General features: G+C 43.6%; 1 protein-coding gene across 1 annotated transcript in view; it reads right to left on the bottom strand.

Annotated features, from left to right (window-relative positions):
* The window catches only part of LOC106605021 (transforming growth factor beta-2 proprotein), a 30,868-nt gene extending 8,475 nt beyond the window's left edge, over positions 1-22,393 (bottom strand). The window contains exon 1 of the mRNA XM_014200238.2: positions 20,986-22,393. Coding sequence (XP_014055713.1) covers positions 20,986-21,331 — 346 coding nt within the window. The 5' untranslated portion in view covers positions 21,332-22,393. The remainder of the gene's footprint in view (positions 1-20,985) is intronic.
* Positions 22,394-24,195: the final 1,802 nt, after the last annotated feature.

Here is a 24,195-nt window from a genome sequence, read left to right as displayed (position 1 = left end):
TCATGTTTCAGAGCAGTTCCTGTCTTTTTTTTATCAGTCTATCAATCTTTTTTCTCTCTCTCTGTGTGTTGCACCAGTGACCAATGGTCTGGGCGCGCCAACACTAACCCTTCTCTGTGTGACCAGAGAGTCAGATGAGCCAAGACTAACTACGCTCTTGCTCACTTCCTTCCCATCCGTCAACAGAGAAAGTCACACTTCCAAGTCCCAATGGGCCAGCTTAAGGCGGTGTGTAACTTCTTCACAGCAGCGCTGCCTCATGAATGAGGCCGCTGTGCTTAACACAACACTGGCCGCATTGACCGAGGGCACAGGAAATAGTGCAGCTGGACTAACCACAATGAACACACACTCACCTAATGTACAGGTCTGGATATCCATTCGCACACATACAATCTATTTGCATACACTTCAAACAGACATACATACCCCACCAGACACGCCACAACGTGTTTCTTCATGGTACCCAAACCAAAAACAGATTTAATGCATTGCTCAGTTATGTATAGAGCCATGTCATCGTGTAATGCTCTTCCACCAGATGTAACTTAAGCAAAACGCAAGTTTAGCTTAAAAAAACGGATTAAAAATACATTGTGCATCACAGCGCCTCCTCTTTCTAAAGATGTAATTTAACTGTACTGTATATAAGAATATGAATATGTATATATGAATTGTGTGTAAATAGTATTTTTTGTTGTCTCCACCTGTCTTTCCTATATAACTCTTATTTAATAAAAAAAGGTATAATTTAATGTATCTTGTCTATAACTGTTCTGTACTTCGTTATGTATTTGTACGTTTTATGTGGACCCCAGGAATAGTAGCTGCTGCATGTACAGTAGCTAATGGGGATCGTAAAAAACTAAACCAAACACACGCAAGCACACACACACAAAGATACTGTATATCCGTTATATATACATGGCATGCTCTCTCACACACAACTACTGCTCAATAGGTCCTTTTGCTCAACAAAACATAAACAGTCAAGCAGACACACACAATACAGTAAGACATCCTCCCTCAAGTCAACTGGGGAATTCTGGGTGACTCAATAAGCCAACCACTGGTTGACATGAGGTTCAGTGGCATAGATAAAGAGAGAGAGAGAGAGAGAGAGAGAGAGAGAGAGAGTCAGACCACAGTAACACTGATTTATACGAACATGACACCAAAATGATCCACCACAACTGGCGCCGCTGTAGTCTGTCTGTAGAGCACTGCACCCGGGCTCATTCAGGGAATTGAGACACGAGGAGGCAGTGGTGATGTCACAGATGGAACGGAACACACCAAGCACAGGCTCATTGGGAGGGGGTGAGGGGCTTGGTTAGAGGGGCTGCACTATACCTTCATTAACCAGACCAAGGCCTCCCTTCTTCCCCCTTTCCTCCCAGAGGGGAGCCTGATGTCACATGAGAGCTGTCACACACAGCGAATAGACAGCCCCCCTGATGCCTCTAATCATTCCCTTCATTACTCATCACTTCCATGACATTACAGGCCAGTGACAAAATAGTCAGGCATGTGCTGCTGGGAGAAAAATACTATACTGCCCTCATGTATATTCAGAAGCCAAGCAATGATTGTCATGGACTTTTCAAAAATAAACAACAAGCACATAGTTTTATTTCTTATCACATTTTTCAATCAGGCAAGTCAGTTATGTTGTAAGTCACATACAAGCAACTGAGGGAGGAAAAAAACTGGGCTTATCTTTCAGGGATCACAGTTTCATAATAATACACCATGAATTTCTTCCTGCGCGGGGAGGAAGAAACCTATCCTGGGATACTTCAAACATCAGCTTATAACATTTATTCATAACAACCTTCGGAAACATAGTGCCGGAAAGTATTCAGACCCCTTGACTTTTCCCTCATTATTTTGTTACGTTTTGCCTTATTCTAAAATGGATTAAAAAAACATATAATAATCAGCAATCTACACACAATAGCCCATAATGACAAAGCAAAAACAGGAATTTTCTGTCGAAGGAATTGTCTGTAGAGCTCCAAGACAGGATTGTGTCGAGGCACAAATCTGGGGAAGGGTACCAAAAAATGTCTGCAGCATATAAAGGTCCCCAAAAACACAGTGGTCTTCATCATTCTTAAATGGAAGAAGTTTGGAACCACCAAGACTCTTCCTAGAGCTGGCCACCTGGCCAAACTGAGCAATCGGGGGAGAAGGACCTTGGTCAGGGAGGTGACAAAGAACCTGATGGCCACTCTGACAGAGCTCTAGAGTTCCTCTGTGGAGATGGAAGAACCTTCCAGAAGGACAACCATCTCTGTAGCACTCCACCAATTAGACCTTTATGGTAGAGTGGCCAGACGGAAACCACTCCTCAGTAAAAGGCACATGATAGCCCACTTGGAGTTTGCCAAAAGGCACCGTATAGACTCTCAGACCATGAGAATCAAGTTTATATGGTCTGATGAAACCAAGATTCAACTCTTGGTCCTGAATTCCAAGCGTCACGTCTGGAGGAAACCTGGCACCATTCCTACGGTGAAGCATGATGGTGGTGGCATCATGCTGTGGGGGTGTTCTTCAGCGTCAACGACTGGGAGACTAGTTCGGATTAAAAGATACTGACGCAAAGTACAGAGCGATCCTTGAAGAAAACCTGCTCCAGAGTGCTCAGGACCTCAGACTGGGGTGAAGTTTCACCTTCCAACAGGACAACGACCCTAAGCACACAGACAAGACAACGCAGGAGTGGTTTCGGGACAAGTCTCTGAATGTCCTTGGGTTGCCCAGCCAGAGCCTGGACTTGACCCCGATAGAACATCTCTGGAGACCTGAAAATAGCTGTGCAGCAACACTCCCCATCCAACCTGACAAAGCTTGAGAGTATCTGCAGCGAAGAATGGGGAAAAACTCCCAAATACAGGTGTGCCAAGCTTGTAGCGTCATACCCAAGAAGACTCAAGGCTGTAATTGCTGCCAAAGGTGATTCAAAAAAGTACTGAGCAAAGGGTCTGAATACTTATGTAAATGTGATATTATTATTTTTTTAAATCTTCTAAAAGTTTTTGCTTTGTCATTATGATGTATTGTATGTAGATTGATGAAGGGGAAAAAACAATTCAAAACATTTTAGAATAAGGCTATAAACTAATAAAATGTGGAAAAGGTCAAGGGGTCTGAATACTTTCCGAAGGCACTGTATATACCTGCTCACCGAACATCTCATTCCAAAATCATGGCCATTAATATGCTCTCCTCACAAGTAGAGTCCTATAGAGTAGTGGTTCCCAAACTCTGGCGTCGGCAGAGGGGTTGCGGGGGTCCAACCCCTCTCACAATATACAGCTCTGCAAAACAAATAAGAGACCACTGCAAAATTATCAGTTTCTCTGGTTTTACTATTTATAGGTATGTGTTTGGGTAAAATGAAAATTTTTGGTTTATTCTATAAACTACTGACAACATTTCTCCCAAATTCCCCCCCAAAATAGTGTCATTTAGATCATTTACTTGCAGAAAATGACAACTGGTCAAATTAACAAAAAAGATGCAGCATTGTCAGACCTCAAATAATGCAAAGAAAATATGTTGACTAGCGTTTATCTTGGGGGAATTACATTAAATATGCATCTTTCCCACGGCTCCAGAGTCGGGAGGACTGTGAACTGCTCAATGTCTGCTGTGCCGTTATCTAAACAGCAGAGTCACAGGGACCTGTGTCAACTAATGCAACCCCTCCCAGCATCCTTCACTCCTCACACTGTCACTGACCTCCACTGACCCTACACACACTTCCTGCATCCTGGCTCCACCCCCTTGCTTCCTGTCCCCAGAGTGGTTCCAGAACTGCAACCAGCATCATCTTTGTCTTTTAATGCACTCCAGACATGCAGGTTTTATACAGTACACCGTGGTGTGTGTGTTGCCCAAACTCTCTCAGTTTATACTGTAATGACACTAAAACTGCCCTTAATTGCAGACTGTTTGTCAAATAGTGATGTTTCAAGCTGTGTCTGGCTTCTACTTTACAGAGAGACATTAAGGAGGGTTTTTTTTACATGAAAGGGACTTTATGGTGCTTGGCACAGGTCAGTGAAACACCTGAAGTGGGCAAACATTTGACCTTCGAGAAAGGAAAAAACTATTTAAGGCCGAACTGTTTAAATTGGAGTTGGTCTGTGCTGGTTTCGGCTGAGCCCACTGCACCAGCAGCACTTGACTTTGACTCCTTTTGCTAATGGTCAGCCAATAAAAATGTCTGCTCAGTTTTTACTTAGGATCTACGCACTATTTTAAAATCTCATTCAACAAGCTCTTTCGTCTCCTTAACTGAAGACAACTTGATTTTTCCTGCCCTCACTCCCTGATAATAAACAGTGCAAATCATTGAGAAACAGCTGAAGAGTGCCTACAAAAGTTAAAATACCTAACTCAAAAGGTTCTGCTCTGGAGAAAACTTGCCTGGTAGCAGATCTGGGATCAGGCTAAAAACTGTGGTTTCAATAAAAACCTGTGGTACTAGCACAGGCTATTAGGATTTCATAACAACACCTGCAAGTGTTTTTTGCAGATAAATTGGCATGTTGCATGCAAACACAGTCTCACACACAGTCTCACACGCATGCACGCACACACACACACACACACACACACACACACACACACACACACACACACACACACACACACACACACACACACACACACACGGATATTACAGGGTGTTTTGTGTAATATTAAAACATTTGAGTTGCCTGGAGACCTTTATGGCATAACATGTGGCTTTAATAAAATATGACATTAAGTGGTATATATTTTATGAGGAGACATTCATTTTCTTTATTGTTGGAATGGTCCTACAAGCAATGAATTACCAAGAAAATATGAAAATGTTTGTTCAAATTTCCCAAAAGTCTGGTTTATGACTTTGTAAAATTACCGGATGCAACTGTTTGCTACCTCATAGTAATTTTCACCATTTGAAAATGGAAATTGAGACCAAATATTGGTTTGCGTGGCTGAGATACCGGGACAGACCGAAGGGAAAATTATTTGACCTACTTTGGAGCATTTCTCACTTCTGTAAGACATGCTCTCAGATTCCCCAGGCTTACTCTATGGACGGACAGTCTGTTCTCTCTCACACACACTTGACCGGCAAGTGGTACCACTGCACCGAGTAGGGAACCAACAGGACACTGAACAGCTTCTACCAGGAGTAGCCATAAGACTACTAAATAGTTAACCAAATAGCTACCCAGACTATCTCAGGACTTTACAGTGCGACCATTTACTCACATATGTGCCCAAACATTTTTCTGTGCGACCTATAATTTGTATTTATTTGCCTTAAATATTTATCATTGTGCTCCAACATTTCTTTGTGTCCGCCTACATTTTTCCACTTAGGCACACACGTGTTCCTTGTAAAAAAAAAGTCAGCATAGAGTATCTGCATTTGCAGTATCTGCATTTGACCCTCTTTGCACTAACTCTTTTGACTCATCAAATACGCTGCTGCTGTTACTGTTTATTATTTGTCCTGTTGCCTAGTCATTTTACCCCTACCTATAAGTACATACATTTCATTCAGAAAGAATTCAGACCACTTGACTTTTTTAAAATTTTGTTCCATTAGAACCTTATTCTAAAATGGATAAAATCGTTTTTTCCCCTCATCAATCTACACACAACACCCAAAATGTATTACAAAGAAAAAACTGAAATATCACATTTACATCAGTATTCAGACCCTTTACTCAGTACTTTGTTGAAGGACCTTTGACAGCAATTACAGCCTTGAGTCTTCTTGGATATGACGCTACAAGCTTGGCACACCTATATTTAGGGAGTTTCTCCCATTCTTTTCTGCAGATCCTCTCAAGCTCTGTCAGGTTGGATGGGGAGTGCCGCTGAACTGCTATTTTTTAGGTCTCCCCAGAGATGTTCGATCAGGTTCAAGTCTGGGCTCTGGCTGGGCCACTCAAGGACATTCAGCGACTTGTCCCGAAGCCACTCCTGTCGTTATCCAGTTGGAAGGTGAACCTTCACCCCAGTCTGAGGTCCTAAGCGCTCTGGATGGGATTGGGATTGGGATTGGGATTGGGCCCTTCAATTGGAGGCAGCTGTTTATCGTTGCCTCTGATTGAAGGTCCTATAATTAGGAGTATGTTTGTTTTGGGAATTGTGGGAGGTTGTTCTTAGCACTGCTGTATTTAGCCTGCAAGACAGTTAGTTAGTTTCTTGTTTTGTTTATTTAAGTGTTCACTAATAAAGTCAAGATGAGCACTCGACCCGCTGCGCCTTGGTCCACTTACTACGACGATTGTGACAGAACCTCCCACCTCCAACGGACCAAGCAGCGGAGAAAGGAGCAGCAGGTGGACTATAAGGAGTACTGGACTTGGGAAGACATCTCCTACACATGGGAGGAGATCCAGGCTGGAAGGGATCGTCTCCCATGGAGACAGGTGGAAATAGCGAGGGAGGAACAGCGAAGGTGGAGTGAAGACCGGGATTATTATATGGGAACACGGCTGGCAAGGAAGCCGGATAGGCAGCCCTCCCCCCAAAAATGGGGGGGGCACACGGGTAGTTTGGCTAGGGCAGGCAGTAGACCTGAGCCAACTATCCGTGCTTATTATGGGGAACAGAGGATCAGAGGAGCACCGTACAATGCGGAAATGCGCACGATCTCACCTATGCGCACGAACAGTCCGGTGAAGTTGATTCCAGCCCCTCGCAAGTGCCATGCTCGAGTGAGCACTCAGGGCATAGGAGTTGTATGCTCCAGACCGCCAGTAATGCTTCACGGCCCAGTGTATCCTGTTCCCGCTCCTCGCACTAGCCTTGAGGTGCGTGTCTCCAGTCTGATACCTCCAGTACCAGCACCACGCACCAGGCTTCCAGTGCGTCAGCCCAGTCCTGTACGTCCTGTTCCTGCTCCTCGCACTAGCCTTGAGGTGCGTGTCTCCAGTCTGATACCTCCAGTACCAGCCCCACGCATCAGGCTTCCAGTGCCCCATAGAGACGGCCCACTGTCCGGAACCAAGAGAGACGGCCCACTGTCCGGAACCAAGAGAGACGGCCCACTGTCCGGAACCGAGTGAGACGGCCTACAGTCCGGAACCGGGTGAGACGGCCTACAGTCCGGAACCGAGTGAGACGGCCTACAGTCTGGAACCGAGTGAGACGGCCTACAGTCCGGAGCTCCCCGAGTCGCCCCAAAGTCCGGAGCTCCCAGAGTCGCCCCAAAGTCCGGAGCTCCCAGAGTCGCCCTACAGTCCGGAGCTCCCAGAATCGTCCTACAGTCCGGAGCTCCCAGAATCGTTCTACAGTCCGGAGCTCCCAGAGTACAGTCCAGGGTCTACAGTGACATGCTTCAGGCCGAGGTATTCAGTAGGGGTGGACTGGTCAGGTGGGGGACTAAGGCCTGAGCCTGAGCCACCTCCACTGTAGGAGGTTTGGGGAGGGGGGGTGTAGCACGGGAGCCGTCGGTGACGGCAGCCACCCTCCCTTCCCTCCCTTTAGTTTAGGGGTTTATTTTTGTCTATATTTTTTGTTGTTAGGTGCATCCGGGGTCTGCACCTTTTGGGGGGGGGGGGGCACTGTCACATCCTGACCAGTAAAGGGGTTATTTGTTTTTAGAGTTTGGTCAGGACGTGGCAGGGGGTATTTGTTTTATATGGTTTTGAGTGTGTTTATGTAGAGGGGTGTTTGATTTATGTATTCCGGGGTTTTGGTCATTGTTCTATGTTTGTATATTTCTATGTCTATTCTAGGGTGTTTAGATATTTGTTTAGGTAATTGGGATTGGGGCCTTCAATTGGAGGCAGCTGTTTATCATTGCCTCTGATTGAAGGTCCTATAATTAGGAGTATGTTTGTTTTGGGAATTGTGGGAGGTTGTTCTTAGCACTGCTGTATTTAGCCTGCAAGACTGTTAGTTCGTTCATTTCTTGTTTTGTTTATTTAAGTGTTCACTAATAAAGTCAAGATGAGCACTCGACCCGCTGCGCCTTGGTCCACTTACTACGACGATCGTGAGACTGGAGCAGGTTTTCATCACAGATCTCTCTGTGGTCCGTCCATCTTTCCCTCGATCCTGACTAGTCTCCCAGTCCCTGCCGCTGAAAAACATCCCCACAGCATGATGCTGCCACCACCATGCTTCACCGTGGGAATGGTGCCAGGTTTCCTCCAGACGTGAAGCTTGGCATTCAGGCCAAAGATTTCAATCTTGGTTTCATCAGACCAGAGATTCTTGTTTCTCATGGTCTGAGAGTCCTTTAGGTGCCTTTTGGCAAACTCCAAGCGGGCTGTAATGTGCCTTTGACTGAGGAGTTCTGTCAGAGTGACCATCGGGTTTTTGGTCACCTCCCTGACCAAGGCCCATCTCCCCCAATTGCTCAGTTTGGCTGGGTGGCCAGCTCTCGGAAGAGTCTTGGTGGTTCCAAACTTCTTCCATTTAAGAATGATGGAGGCTACTTTGTTCTTGGGGACCTTCAATGCTGCAGACATTTTTTGTTTACCCTTCCCCAGATCTGTGCCTCGACACAATCCTGTCTTGGAGCTCTACGGAATTCCTTTGACCTCATGGCTTGCTTAAAACATTATCTAAAAACCTGTATTTTCTTTGTCATTATGGGCTATTGTGTATAGATTGATGAGGAAAATGTTTTATTTAATCCATTTTAGAATAAGGCTGTAACGTAACAAAATGTGGAAAAAGGGAAGCAGTCTAAATACTTTCCGCATGCACTGTATCTACCGCAATTACCTCGTACCCCTGCACATCAACTCGGTACTTGTACCCCGTGGATATAGCCAAGTTGTTGTTACTCATTGTGTATTTATTCCTTGTGTTATTATTTCTTCTATATTTTTCTCTCTGCATTGTTGGGAAGGGCCCGTAAGTAACCATTTCACTGTTAGTCTACACCTGTTGTTTACGAAGCATGTGACAAATAAAATGTTATTTGAGATGAGGAGACGTGGAGAGGAGAGAAAAGGGAGGAATGCAAAGGTGAGCGGGAGAGAGGGAGAGACAGATCCTGTGTGGAATCAAGACGACCATCTAAGGATATAAAAAAAGGCACGAGCAATGACAAAGGAGAGAAATATTTGTCAAGAAAAGGTAACGAAGAGGTCGAGGAAAGGAGAGGAGAGGAAAGGAGAGAGGAGAGGTAAAGTCGACTGGCTGCGAAAGTCAAACTTGACAGATGGAATAGGAGGACAGCGATAAAGAGAGAAGTCGAGAAGGAAACAGGGACAGACAGGAGATCACTGAGGAAAGAGTGGGGGGAGAGTGAGAGTAAAGGGGGAAAAAGACGACAGAAAGTGAGAGAGAGAGAGAGAGAGAGAGAGCGAGAGGGAATGTGAGACGGAAGAGAGCTCCCGCCTGTCTCGTTCCCTGCAGACGCCTCCGCCCAGCCACTCACCTGCCAATAGCAAATTGAAAACAACTCTGCACATAATCCCTGGGAACTAAAAATACCCGGTGCTTTGAAGCCCCTTCCGTGAAGGCCTGTCAGTCTCCACAGGGCTCTTTCCCAGCAACAGACCAACACACACATACATAAATGTATATACACACATATACAGAAACACACAGAGAGAGAGAGAGAGAGAGAGAGAGAGAGACTCAGATGAGAGGGGCTTTTGGGCTTCAGCCACCAGTCAGACACATGGTCCCCCTCCGCTGTTGCTGTATGGCAACCAGAAAACAAGCAAACTAGGCAGCAGCATAACAGAGCAGCGATGGAGAAAGATGAGGAGAAATAGTGTAAGAGAGATATATAGAGAAAGGGGGAAGGAGAGAGAGATACCTCATGGCGGTGCGTGTATGTTTGTGTTTGTGTTTAAATGTGTGTGTGTATGAGAGAGAGAGAGAGAGAGAGCGAGAGAGAGCGAGAGAGAGCAAAAGAGAGCGAGAGAGGGCGAGCAAGAGAGCGAGGGTGTGCATGCATGCTGGGTAGCAGTGGCCTGGTCCAAACTCAGTGGGAGAATACCTCACCTCATTAATCGCTGAATACATAAACCTTCGGGAACACTATGACACACACTGCAATACACTATCCTCTGCTCGACGATTGCGTAACATTACAAACCGCAATCACACATTCAACAGTCCCATAAAACGTGCCTCTCTGCAGGACACATTCACTAAACTGCCCTCCACTAACAGCAGCACTAGCTCTCACTCCCGTCTATTACTCTCATGTTAGAGTATCATCTTACACGGGAACCTGTCCCATTGTTGTAAACAAAACGAAAAGTCGTCGGAGGAACAGTTGTTATTCTTTTGCTTACTCTTTCTCTCTCTTTCCCCGTTTCTTTTTTATCTTTCCCTCGGTTATGCAATGCTGCTTGGCCACGGTTGTCCTCCAGTTCAAATGGCAGCAGCGTCCAGGTCTTGCGTAAGTTTAGCAGAGGATCGAGCCCCATTTTCAACAACAATCCCACAGTGCTGCTGCTGCTGATACCTCCTGGCTCTCTGTCTCTTTCTCTCCTTCTCTAAGAACACCAATGAGACATCAACATGGTGCAGAACAGCAGAGAAACTGACACTGACAAAGACCTACTGCAGATGCCTCAGTCAAAGAACTACACAACACCAAGGCTACATGGCATTATGATTACATATCAAACACAGTTTCATTACAATAGAACTCAGCTCCATGACACAGCAACAACATAGCCACCAGTATAAAGAAAGACAGGATTACGTATCACAGCCATATACCTGAAACAGGGATACAGGGGAAACACATTGACTATAGTAGTTGCTTTCGGACAATATCCCTTCAAGACAGATGTGCAATTGCTTGAGGTACAGTGGCACCAAACCCAGGAAAATCCCTCTCCCTTGAAACAGCTTGGTCAAAGTCAGATGCAGCTAATAATAGCGGCAAAAACAGCGTGAGCTTGAGGCTTTGTCTTGCCCACAAATAGTTCAAATGGGCCCGCTCTCCACAGTGTGTTTGTGTTCATCTGTTTGGCTGTTGTTTGTACAGCCCTCTCCTCACGAAGCAGCAACACACGCACAAACGCACATACGGACACACGCGCCACAAGACCATGTTATTTACAGAAGTTCAGGGGAGATAGGCAAGAGTGTTCACTTAAACTAACTAAACACAATCCATCACACACATCGAGCCACACCAGGCTCAACACATACAAGGCTTTCAACATACTGAGCTAACACATCCGAACACACAAACACCAGCAGTCAAACACAAACTAACAAAGATGCTGATATTATAGAAAAGGCCCAATGCAGTCAAAAACTAGATTTGCCTGTACTTCATATTTCCGCACTATGAGGGAATAATACTGTGAAAAAGTGCAAATGATGATAACGCTCTTTTAGTGTAAGAGCTGTTCAAAAGACTGCTTGAAATGTCTGCCTGTTTTGGTGGGATGGAGTTTTGACCTGCCTGGTGATATCACCAGGCGTTAAATTAGTTAATAAACCAATAAGAGAGTTCCAAACCTCTCTGCCAATAACAGCTCGTTTTCCACCCTCCCCACTCAGACCACTCCCAGACAGTCCTAGAGAAAATCTTGCTTGAGAAATTACTCTTTGCAAAGAAGCTATTTTTGTTTCTTTTTGACCATTTTTAATTAAACCAATCTTAATTGTTACCCAAAAATGATTTGATATTGAGATAAAAACGGCTGCATTGGACCTTTAGCATACTAGACAGGCCCACAGACATACTGTACACACACAAACAAGAACACAAGCACATACAGTACCAGTAAAAAGTTTGGACACACCTACTCATTCTTTATTTTTACAATTTTCTACATTGTAGAATAATTGTGAAGACATCAAAACTATGAAATAACACATATGGAATCATGTAGTAACAAAACAAGTGTTAGACAAATCAAAATATATTTTATATTTTAGACTCTTCAAACCAGCCACCCTTTACCTTGATGACAGCTTTACACACTCTTGGCATTCTCTCAACCAGATTCATGAGATAGTCACCTGGAATGTATTTCAATTAACAGGTGTGCCTTGTTAAAAGTTAATTTGTGGAATTTCTTTCCTTCTTAATGTGTTTGAGCCAATCAGTTGTGTTGTGACAAGGTAGGGGTGGTATACAGAAGATACAAATAAAGAAAAACCTTTGAATGAGTAGGTGTGTCCAAACTTTTGACTGGTATTGTATATGATTGAATTGCACACAAGCACACGTTACACAAACACGGGCGGACACACACACACATGCATGCACACAATACACACCATTAAATCTTAATACAAGCAGTGCTATTCATAAATGTGCATTTGTCTTTAAGTCCTATGTAAGTCTGACACTCTCTGCTTCCCATAATACAAGTGACACATCCTTCCTGCAGACAGTTTAAAAAGCTGATTAGAAGTAATTCTGTAACTCAAACACTTGACACATACACACTGGGCCTTTCTTTTATATTGACCCTCTGCAAACTCTCACCAGAAGAATGGCTCCACACAGCGCTAAGCTAGCTAGCTCACCTTAGGAGAGTTATATTATGAAGAAGAAAAGAACTTCACAAAAGCAAAATAACAAATCAAAATCAAATTCAATTGTATTTGTCATATGCTTTGTAAACAACAGGTGTAGACTAAGTGAAATGCTTACTTATGGGCCATTCCCACATTTTATTATGTTACAGAATTATTCGAAAATTGATTAAATAGATTTTTTTCCCACTCATCAATCTACACACAATATCTCATAATGACAGAGCAAAAACAGTAAAAACAGTACTTTGTTGAAGCACCTTTGGCAGAGATTACTGCCTTGAGTCTTCTTGGGTAATGTGCAACAAGCTTGGCACACCTGTATTTGGGGAGTTTCTCCCATTCTTCTCTGCAGATCCTCTCAAGCTCTGTCAGGTTGGATGGGGAGCATCGCTGCACAGCTATTTTCAGATCTCTCCAGAGATGTTCGATCAGGTTCAAGTCCGGGCTCTGGCTGGGCCACTCAAGGACATTCAGAGACTTGTCCCAAAGCCACTCCTGTGTTATCTTGGCTGTGTGCTTAGGGGCGTTGTCCTGTTGGAAGGTGAACCTTCGCCCCAGTCTGAGGTCCTGAGTGCTCTGGAGCAGGTTTTCATCAAGGATCTCTCTGTATTTTGCTCCGTTCAGCTTACTCTCGATCCTGACTAGTCTAGCAGTCCCTTTAGCTGAAAAACATTCCCACAGCAGGATGCTGCCACCACCATGCTTCACCGTAGGTATGGTGCCAGGTTTCCCCCCCAAACGTGACACTTGGCATTCAGGCCAAAGAGTTCTATTTTGGTTTCATCAGACCAGAGAATCTTGTTTCTCATGATCTGAGAGTCCTTCAGGTGGCTTTTGGAAAACTCCAAGCGGGCTGTCATGTGCCTTTTACTGAGGAGTGGCTTCCGTCTGGCCTCTCTACCTTAAAGGCCTGATTGGTGGAGTACAGCAGAGATGGCTGTCCTTCTGGAAGGTTCTCCCATCTCCACAGAGCAGAGGAACTCTGGAGCTCTGTCAGAGTGACCATCGGGTTCTTCGTCACCTCCCTGACTAAGCCCTTTTCCCTCGATTGCTCAGTTTGGTCGGGCTGCCAGCTCTAGGGGAGTCTGGTTCCAAACTTCCTCCTTTGAAGAATGATGGAAGCCACTATGTTCTTTGCGATGTTTAATGCAGCAGAAAATGCAGGATAGTGCCTCAACACAATCCTGTCTCGGAGCTCTACGGACAATTCCTTCGGCCTCATGGCTTGGTTTTTGCTCTGACATGCACCTTCAACTATGGGACCTTAAATAGACAGATGTGAGCCTTTCCAAATGATGTACATTCAATTTAATTTAGCACCGGTGGACTCCAATTAAGTTGTAGAAACATCTCAAGGATGCACCTGAGCTCAATTTCGAGTCTCATAGCAAAGGGTCTGAATACTTATGTAAATAAAGTATTTCTGTTTTTTATTTTTAATACATTTGCAACAACAAAAAAATTCACCTGTTTTCGCTTCGTCATTATGGGGTATTGTGTGTAGATTGATGAGGGGAAAAAAACAATTCAATACATTTTAGAATAAGGCTGTAACCTAATAAAATGTGGAAAAGGGGAAGGGGTCTGAATACTTTCCGAATGCACTGTACATATAAAGTAGGTAGGGATAAAGACAATAGGATAGATAATAAAACAGTAGCAGAAGCGTATGTGATGAGTCAAAAGAGTTGGTGCAAAAAGGGTCAATGCAGATAGTCCGGTTAACTCACTTACTATTTAGCAGTCTTATGGCTTGGGGGTAGAAGCTGTTCAGGGTCCTGTTGGTTCTAGACTTATTAATCAGCATCATAGCTTGTTACAGATTAGCAACATGGACATTGTTCTATCACATTCATGTTCAATTAATTTACCTTAGTAGAGCTGTTACTGCACAAAAAAAAGTGTTACTTAACTATACTAAACTACAGCGTATAACAAGGAGGCTTTATGAGCAAATAACACCGAAACACTCCAAATCTAAAGTGATTCAAACTTGCCATAATGCATTTTATTTTAACCATGTAAAGTTTAATGTTCAGAACTTGTTCAAAGTGTAATGTGTTATCGAAAGGCTAGGTAATTAGTGCTCCATTGAATCCACATTACTAAATAAAGGCAGAATCACCATGTACTATTTACATTGGTACAACAGGTAGATGCTTTCCACTCACTGTGTTAGCTCCTTAACAGCTGACTTCTCTTAAAACACTGAAATGTTTGCCCAACAACATCTCATAAATTTGAAATACGTCAAGTGATTTGCTGTGAGTAAAATATATCAATGTCTAATGCATTGAGTGTAGTTTAGATAGTGTTGTAAATTGTACTACACTATGTACAATGTACTCTTCTATTCTACAATGTACATTTCCAAAGTTAACATTAATGTAAATCAAATGCCATATATAGTTTAATACAAACACTCACAGTGATATGACTAAAATCATGGGAGGAGTAGGCTGCTCTGAACGAGGATTGCACTTCTATATTGAACAAAAATATAAACATAACATGTAAAGTGTTGGTCCCATGTTTCATGAGCTGAAATAAAATATTCTAGAAATGTTCTATACGCACAGAAAGTGTATTTCTCTCAAATTGTTGGAAGACATTTCTTTACATCCCTCTTTGGCCAAGATAATCCCTCCACCTGACAGGTGTGGCATATCAAGAAGCTGATTAAATGAGCATTACACAGGTGCACCTTGTGTTGGGGACAATAAAAGGCCACTCTAAAATGTGCATTTTTGTCACACAACACAAATGTCTCGTGTTTTGAGGGAGGGTGCAATTGGCATCCTGACTGCAGGAATGCTCACCAGAGCTGTTTCCAGAGAATGTCATGTTCATTTCTCTACCATAAGCCACCTCCAATATCATTTTAGAGAATTTGGCAGTACGTCCAACCGGCATCACAACCGCAGACCACGTGTAACCACGCCAGCCTAGGACCTCTACATCCGGCTTCTTCACCTGCGGAATCGTCTGAGGGGGTGCTGAGGAGTTTTCATGTCTGTAATAAAGCCCTTTTTGTGGGGAAAAACTCATTCTGATTGGCTGGGCCTGGCTCCCCAGTGGGTGGCTGCGCCCTTGCCCAAGTCATGTGAAATCCATAGATTAGGGCCTAATGAATTTATTTCAATTGACTGATTTCCTCATATGAACTGTAACTCAGTAACATCGTTGAAATTGTTGCATGTTGTGTTTATATTTTTGTTCAGTATATAATGAGCAGAATGTTCTATATTCAAGTATAGCTGTAACAGTTTGCATTGTGAAGTTGTTACTTATTTCAGTGGTGTAAAGTACTTAAGTAAAAATACTTACGTTTTTTGGGGTATCTGTACTTGACATAACTATATATATTTTTTTTTTTGACTACTTTTACTTCACTACATTCCTAAAGAAAATAATGTATTTTTTACTCCATACATTTTCCCTGAAACCCAAAGGTACTCGTTACATTTTGAATGCTTATCAGGACTGGAAATTGGTCCAATGCACACATTTATCATCCCTACTGCCTCTGATCTGGCGGACTCACTAAGAACAAATGCTTTGTTTGTAAATTATGCCTGAGTGTTGGAGTGTGCCCCTGGCTATTCGTAAATTCCACAAAAAAAGAAAAGAAAACGGTGCCGTCTGGTTTGCTTAAAATAAGGGACTTTAAATTATTTATAGTTTCACTTTTATTTTGATACTTAAGTATATTTTGCAATTACATTTACTTTTGATACTTAAGTATATTTAAAACCAAATACTTTTAGACTTTTAGGGAAAGGGGGATACCTAGTTAATTGTACAACTGAATGCATTCAACTGAAATGTGTCCTCCCAACCACTTTTACTCAAGTAGTATTTTACTGGGTGACTCACTTTTACTTGAGTTATTTTCTATTAAGGTATCTTTACTTTTACTCAAGTATGACAATTTGTACTTTGCCCTCCACTGATAAATATCAACCAACCAGCATTCCTGTCTTATCACAAGGCCAAGACCGCATAGGTGATGCTACTCTCGCGATGCCACCTTTCTAAGTCTAGGCTATAATGCTTTCTCCTCTCCAACTATTATCACAATCGATAAAGGTTTGCACATGAAAGACAAGTCAGAATGAATGTGCTGCTAAATTATGAGGCTATTAGTTTAACCCCTGCCTTTGAACGACGCTGTGTAGATGACATCATCTAAATCCCATTTTATAAAAGCAAGCAACACATATAGTTTAAACATACATACACAAATCATAAAGACAGCTTAGTGTAATACACAAACCATGTGCCACGGTAAAGGGAATGGCAAAACTATCCCCAACAGACACACACACACACTAGGGTCACTGTGTTCCTGGAAGGCTCGGAAGGCTCTAGTCCACAGGGGAGCTATAACACACTGGAGACATACAATAACTTAGAGAGTAGGCAGGGCTATGCTAAACAAGCATTTATGTATAGGGCAATGAGGGCATGCTAACAGGCCAATGTTGTATCAGCGTGTACAGTCCATTATGAACGAGACTAATGCAGCATCATGAGAGACTGTCCCATGACATAGCCTAGGTGACAAGGTTGAAAAAGACGCAGCAAGCACACACGCAGGCAATGCATGTAGCATGCACACACACACATACGAGATTGGGAAAGGGGGGGGGGGGGTGAGAGAAGGCAAGCATTGGGAAGAGTTTAATTGGGGGCCAATGAGTATCAATGAGGGGCAAAAATGAGTGGAGAGATGAGAAAGAGAGAGGATGAGATTGGGATGGGGGAAGGATAGGTTCTCTTTCTACAAACCACTCCACAGCCCAGCAACAGTGGGTCTCCAGCTGGAATTTTCCATGGAGCAAGTGGCAGAGCAGAGCCCAGGGCAGCATTCAGTATTACAGTGGAGGAAAAAAGTATTTGATCCCCTGCTGATTTTGTACGTTTGCCCACTGACAAAGAAATGATCAGTCTATAATTTTAATGGTAGGTTTATTTGAACAGTGAGAGACAGAATAACAACAAAAATATCCAGAAAAACGCATGTCAAAAATGTTATAAATTGATTTGCATTTTAATGAGGGAAATAAGTATTTGACCCACTCTCAATCAGAAAGATTTCTGGCTCCCAGGTGTCTTTTATACAGGTAACGAGCTGAGATTAGGAGCACACTCTTAAAAGGAGTGCTCCTAATCTCATTTTGTTACCTGTATAAAAGACATTGTCCACAGAAGCAATCAATCAATCAGATTCCAAACTCTCCACCATGGCCAAGACCAAAGAGCTCTCCAAGGATGTCAGGGACAAGATTGTAGACCTACACAAGGCTGGAATGGGCTACAAGACCATCGCCAACAGCTTGGTGAGAAGGTGACAACAGTTGGTGCGATTATTAAGAAACACAAAAGAACTGTCAATCTCCCTCGGCCTGGGGCTCCATGCAAGATCTCACCTCGTGGAGTTGCAATGATCATGAGAACAGTGAGGAATCAGCCCAGAACTACACGGGAGGATCTTGTCAATGATCTCAAGGCAGCTGGGACCATAGTCACCAAGAAAACAATTGGTAACACACTACGCCGTGAAGGACTGAAATCCTGCAGCGCCCGCAAGGTCCCCCTGCTCAAGAATACATATACAGGCCCGTCTGAAGTCTGCCAATGAACATCTGAATGACTCAAAGTGTTGTGGTCAGATGAGACCAAGCTCTTTGGAGCTCTTTGACATCAACTCAACTCGCCGTGTTTGGAGGAGGAGGAATGCTGCCTATGACCCCAAGAACACCATCTCCACCGTCAAACATGGAGATGGAAACATTATGCTTTGGGTGAGTTTTTCTGCTAAGGGGACAGGACAACTTCACCGCATCAAAGGGACGATGGACGGGGCCATGTATCGTCAAATCTTGGGTGAAAACCTCCTTCCCTCAGCCAGGGCATTGAAAATGGGTCGTGGATGGGTATTCCGGCATGACAATGACTCAAAACACACGGCCAAGGCAACAAAGGAGTGGCTCAAGAAGAAGCACATTAAGGTCCTGGAGTGGCCTAGCCAGTCTCCAGACCTTAATCCCATAGAAAATCTGTGGAGGGAGCTGAAGGTTCGAGTTGCAAAACGTTTAGCCTCGAAACCTTAATAACTTGGAGAAGATCTGCAAAGAGGAGTGGGACAAAATCCCTCCTGAGATGTGTGCAAACCTGGTGGCCAACTACAAGAAACATCTGACCTCTGTGATTGCCAACAAGGGTTCTGCCACCAAGTACTATGTCATGTTTTGCAGAGGGGTCAAATACTTATTTCCCTCATTAAAATGCAAATCATTTAATAACATTTTTGACATGCGTTTTTCAGGATTTTTTTGTTGTTATTCTGTCTCTCACTGTTCAAATAAACCTACTATTAAAATTATAGACTGATCATTTCTTTGTAAGTGGGCAAACGTACAAAATCAGCAGGGGATCAAATACTTTTTCACCCCACTGTATATGTACAATGCCTGCTTGCTGGTTTATATAGTGCACTGCCAGGCTTCTCTCTCTGCCCCCACTACGCCCTCCCCAAACCACAACCATCTCCCCCCTGCTCCGGCCGACTCCTCCCCTCCACAGCCCATCCTCTCCCCCTTTTAGTGCGAGTTACAGTGCCGTGGTGCCCCGCAGTGCTGCTTCTGAGGACTTCCTGGCGCCCTACCAAATAAGGTTGATACCCTTGTGTGTTTGTGTGTCTGTGTGCATTATTAGCTGGCAAAGACATTCACACTTTGACACTGGATCACACACACACACACACACACACACACACACACACACACACACACACACACACACACACACACACACACACACAGAGTCAACTGTTAAAAAAATAGCCACCTGTATCGTCTTTGGCTGTGCACTATGGGACTAACAACTGGTGGTTTGACTCCCTCTCCCTCGTCTCTCTCTTTGTCATCTTTCCTCCCAGGAGCTAAAGAGTGGAGCAGCGTCAGAAGTGAAAATCAAAAAGGATAAATACAAGAATAATCTGTCTTTTTTCTCTGGATGTTGACTCAGGATTATTTATACCCTGTAAATGCCTTCCTGACTGCACTTGGCACATTGCCTGATCTATTCATATTTAGGGTATTTATACAACGGGCAGGGCCAAGGATAATATTTAATGCAAAATATACTTTGGGGCATATAAAATATCTCCTAATTAACTTTTCCTCCATGCCGTGTACTCACATTTGATCTGGAGGAGAAAAAAATATTACAGAATAAATGGCACAATAGCAGTGTTTAATAGTATAATTGTGTTTAGACAACCATAACTTTGAAAATATGAATGCCTATGTAAAAATGTTGTTATTAACACAGTGGTTTATTACTTGAAAGCAGTGAGGGGGTAAAAACAACTTTAAATTAGGTAATTGTAGTGACTCTGGGAGCCCTGGGTTAACAGTCCCAGACCCCTATTAATCCAATCCAATTTGGGAGTGTAGGTCACACAAAACACACACACACACACACACACACACACACACACACACACCATTTTCTCAATATCACCCCCTGCCTCAGGAGATGAAAGGAATAAAACTTGATATCTCAAAACTGTTCTGACAATATTTTAGATTGCCCTGCTCTTGGTGCTTTATAGAAGTCAGGGAAAACAGGAATTCAGAGGCGGCCCACTGAGAATAAGATGGTATCACTGATATAATCCACTATTTCAATGTGATATAAATACTCATAGGCCTCTCTATGTGTTAATGAGTCATTTGCCATTGGTGCTCACCCTGTCCCTATCTACACAGCAGCTTCAGGCTGGAGAGACTCAGGCAAGGACACGTGTTAAATTACAAATTTACTCACATACACAATACAAGGTACCCCTTCTTTAAAGTGAGATGGGGGGGGGGGGGTAAGTCTTGGATCAGTGTTTCATTGTAGTCTGCTTCTACTACCTCATAACTATGCAATAACACATTGTCAAGCCGGTGCCGGGAGTCAGCCTAGAATGAAATCGATCCCCCTATCTCACGAGGAGTTCATGTCAGGCAACTTTTTTCGATGACCGCTCTAGCAGCACAGGCCCGCATTATCGTTGTTTTACCTGCCCGGATGCAACAGTGCCAGGAATAGTTTATATAGTTTCCACAAACACACATGATGACATACATAAAGGCAATGGCGATATTTTAATACTTTGCAGATAATACTACCCACTGGGCAAAAACGTCTCCACGTCATTTCAACCCAAAAACTCAGTGGAAAACTGCAGTCATCCAACTTTTAACCAAAATCCAATGACATGGTGACATACTTTGTTGATTTCACTTTAGTTGACAACTCAACCAAATGTAGATCAAAACTGTACGTTGAACTGACTTCTGTGCCCAGTGGGTAATTACCGGTTATTGGACCTTTTAAATTATGCATTTAACCATAACCGTTACACATGTGCGCAGGCGCTCTGGCACGTATTCAGGCGCGCACACAAACACACACACTTACTCTCAGAGGGGTAGGGGGGTTGCATGTCGATTTTGTGAACCTCTTTTGCATAGTACTCCTCCTCGCTTCGTTGGCGCTCACACGTCGCCGCCCGTTCGTTGGCTTTCTCCTGCAACAGGTCCCTCGTGCTGTTATAGATGGCGATGATATCCCGCGACACCTCTTCGGGCTTGGGGTATGTCTCTGGGGGGCTCGTGAGCTTCAGCTTGCTCAGTATCTGTCCCCGGATGGCTTCTATGCGCTTTTTCATAAACTGATCCATGTCCAGCGTACTGCATGTAGACAAACTGACGGCCACAGTGGCTAAATCCAAGGTCAGGAGAAGACTTAAAACGCAGTAGTTCATTGTGAACTCTAAAAGTAGACTACAGCAGCGTCTTGAAATCTTGAAAAAAAAAAATGATAAAGCGGCCTTGGAAAGGGAATTTAGATATAAACGAAAGGCAATATAAACATGAAAAAAAAGCCCAAATATTGGATTTTTTTTTACAACTAAATATAGGCCTACACACAACTACTTGTAGCCTAAATATTGGGAAACGTGGTAGTTTTGTGATCCCAGTTTAAGCACAGTATTTCAAATTGTGCCTGGAAATCCATTTAACAACCATGGAAGGGAAATAATCTGTAAAATCCGTTATACGGGCAGCGGAGAGCAGACAGTAGCAGTAGGCTATGTATATTACCAATCACTTCACAATAAACGCATACTAAACGCGCGTAAAGTTACAATTGTCCAAACAAAAAGACCGAATTGTGGCCATTAAATGGCAATCAAAGTTTAATACAAAAACGAAGTAAAACAAACTACAACCAGCTAGCTCGCTATCTCCAGTTGTACAGAACAGACGTGTAGCCTGTGGGTTAGCGCACACCTCCACTGCATCAGAGCGCTGCAAGCTTTCCAACTGTGGCCAGTACCGCGCTCAGCACAAGTCCGTCTTTGATTTCTCTATCTCAAGATGGGCTTCGCTGAGCAGTTGCATCGCGGTTCTTGACAGAAGAACATACAACAGTGCAAAATCAACCCGTCCGGGTACTCGCAAGGTGTCGTCTCGATTAGATATAACCTATTAAAGTTGTTATAACGCATATGTTGGGTCAATATAAATGGAGAAAATGCGGGATTTTTTAAATCAAAAGTATGGCAAGTACGTTGAAGTATAAAGATAATAATTCCTTTTAATACAATGGTAAACCGTTGACGCGTTCCTCCATCCCTTCTTGCTGAAAATCGGTCCACAGAGCTGATGTTGCCAGTGGCACAACAGCATGCGGCAGGTTGTAGAGGGATATTTATAAGACTTACTTAACCACGTGCTCCCCCTTCTTCAAATTGATGTTGTGATCGTCACTTTCAGACCGGGGGACTCATTCAACTTCAGGTTACGATACGATTTATTGTAACGAGTGTTTAGTGTGCCCATCCGGACAGCGGGTAATGTCCCTGCGAGCAACCACGGGGTCCTAACGCCAGATGATTAATTTGGCGTCCACAAGCTAAATAACCATATCCCCAAATCCGGTGTAAAACATACACTTATTTTGCTACCGCATTACGCAATGGATAAAGTAGACCAGAAATATTTAAGATTCGAGTTGGGATGGCTCTAAAGAAACATATTGCAGATGAAAACTCCGAAATTACAAAAATATACAATTTAGCTTCCTGAGAAATTATATGAACTGGATAAATAAATGATAGGCTGATTTGATTTGTGGGCTCCAGGTAAGCCTTTTCTCAACCCTCCTCAATAACATGACAGAAGTTGGCAAGAATACGGCTTCCCATAGGTTTAAATAACTTAAATAAAAACATCACTACAAGTGAAGGTGTTATTTTTTTATGCCCATTCTTTTTTAAACCCTTTATGCAGCTCTTAAATGGGGGAGGTTTAGAATGGTTCTCCCCTGGGTCTTTGTTAGGGAGTGGTACGCTACAGCACTCTCTTCATCCCTGCACCTGTCTTAGGGGGACTGTACCATGTCAGCCATGAGAGTCCATGGACATTCCCGCATCCACTCTATTTTTCTATTTTCTTGTATTCTCACTCCCACAGTCATAATGCACCAGGTTGATTTACATTTACGCTCCCAAGAAAATCCCACTGTTTTCATCCTTTGCCAAGGCTTTTTTCCTGTCTCTGCTAAAACCTCCCTCTCTCACCCTGCCCCCACACCTCCAACACCACACCACACCACACCACTCCACCCAAACCAAAGCCTGCAGTTCATCAGCTGTGACAGGCTCTCAGAAACTCTCTCAGAGCCCAGCCTTACTGGTGTAAACCAGATGTCACTAAATCAGTACCCACACAGACATCTTAGGCCAACAAGAGGTGTGAGTGTGTGTAAGGTGCATGGGAAGTAGAGGTAGGTTTCTCACACAGGGAGCGCAGTTCCTGCATGTCCTGTCCAACACCTGCTCACTGTGTTGAACACACCATGACCTCAGTCAGTGTATACAGTACAGTAACACAGGCAGAACACCATTATTACTTTAAGCCCTCTAAACATATGTAGTGCGTTGACCCTGTCATGTTTAATCACCTTCTGCACCTGCAGATACCCCTATATCATTCCTTTACACCCAGTGAACCTGTATTAGTAACTCCTTCTCTACAATCCCTGTACACCGACTCAGGAAAACCCTTGGGTCGTGTTCATTTAGGCATACTGACAAAATGACGGAAAACAAAAACAAGTGTGTCTGATTGGGCAAATTCAGGTAGCACCTTGCTGATTACCTACATTTTCTTCCATTCTGTGCCTAATGAACATGGCCCAGGTTAGAGCAACAAAGGGACAGCTGGACCTAATAAAGAGGGAAATACCATATAGACTGAAGAGGATGAGATGACATAGCAGGCTGGTTCTCTAGCAGTGTGTCAACAGAGCCAGGAGAGCCCTGGCATTCCATAGTGGCAGGTCGCAGTGTTGCCATGACGAATGAGCGTTCTACGCGGTGGAGACAGGTCGGCTGAGTCGTGGCGGCATTCTCCTTGCGGCGATAAGGGCGCTCTGCAAATATTTCCACTACTTGTATGTGTGTGGCAAGGATCAGACAGGAAGAGAGGGAGTAAAACAAAAAGGAGAGAAAGGGAAAAGAGGAGCCAGCAGAACTGCCACTGGGCAGTCGCCACATCAACTTGGCACTCAGGGTCACTCTGAGGCGAGGGCCGTCTCCTTGGCAACTGTCCAGTAGACACA

Source organism: Salmo salar, chromosome ssa05 (assembly GCF_905237065.1).
Source record: "Salmo salar chromosome ssa05, Ssal_v3.1, whole genome shotgun sequence".
Lineage (NCBI taxonomy): Eukaryota > Metazoa > Chordata > Actinopteri > Salmoniformes > Salmonidae > Salmo > Salmo salar.
Note: the sequence above shows the minus strand (reverse complement) of the source record. Positions and strands in the feature narration are given on the sequence as shown.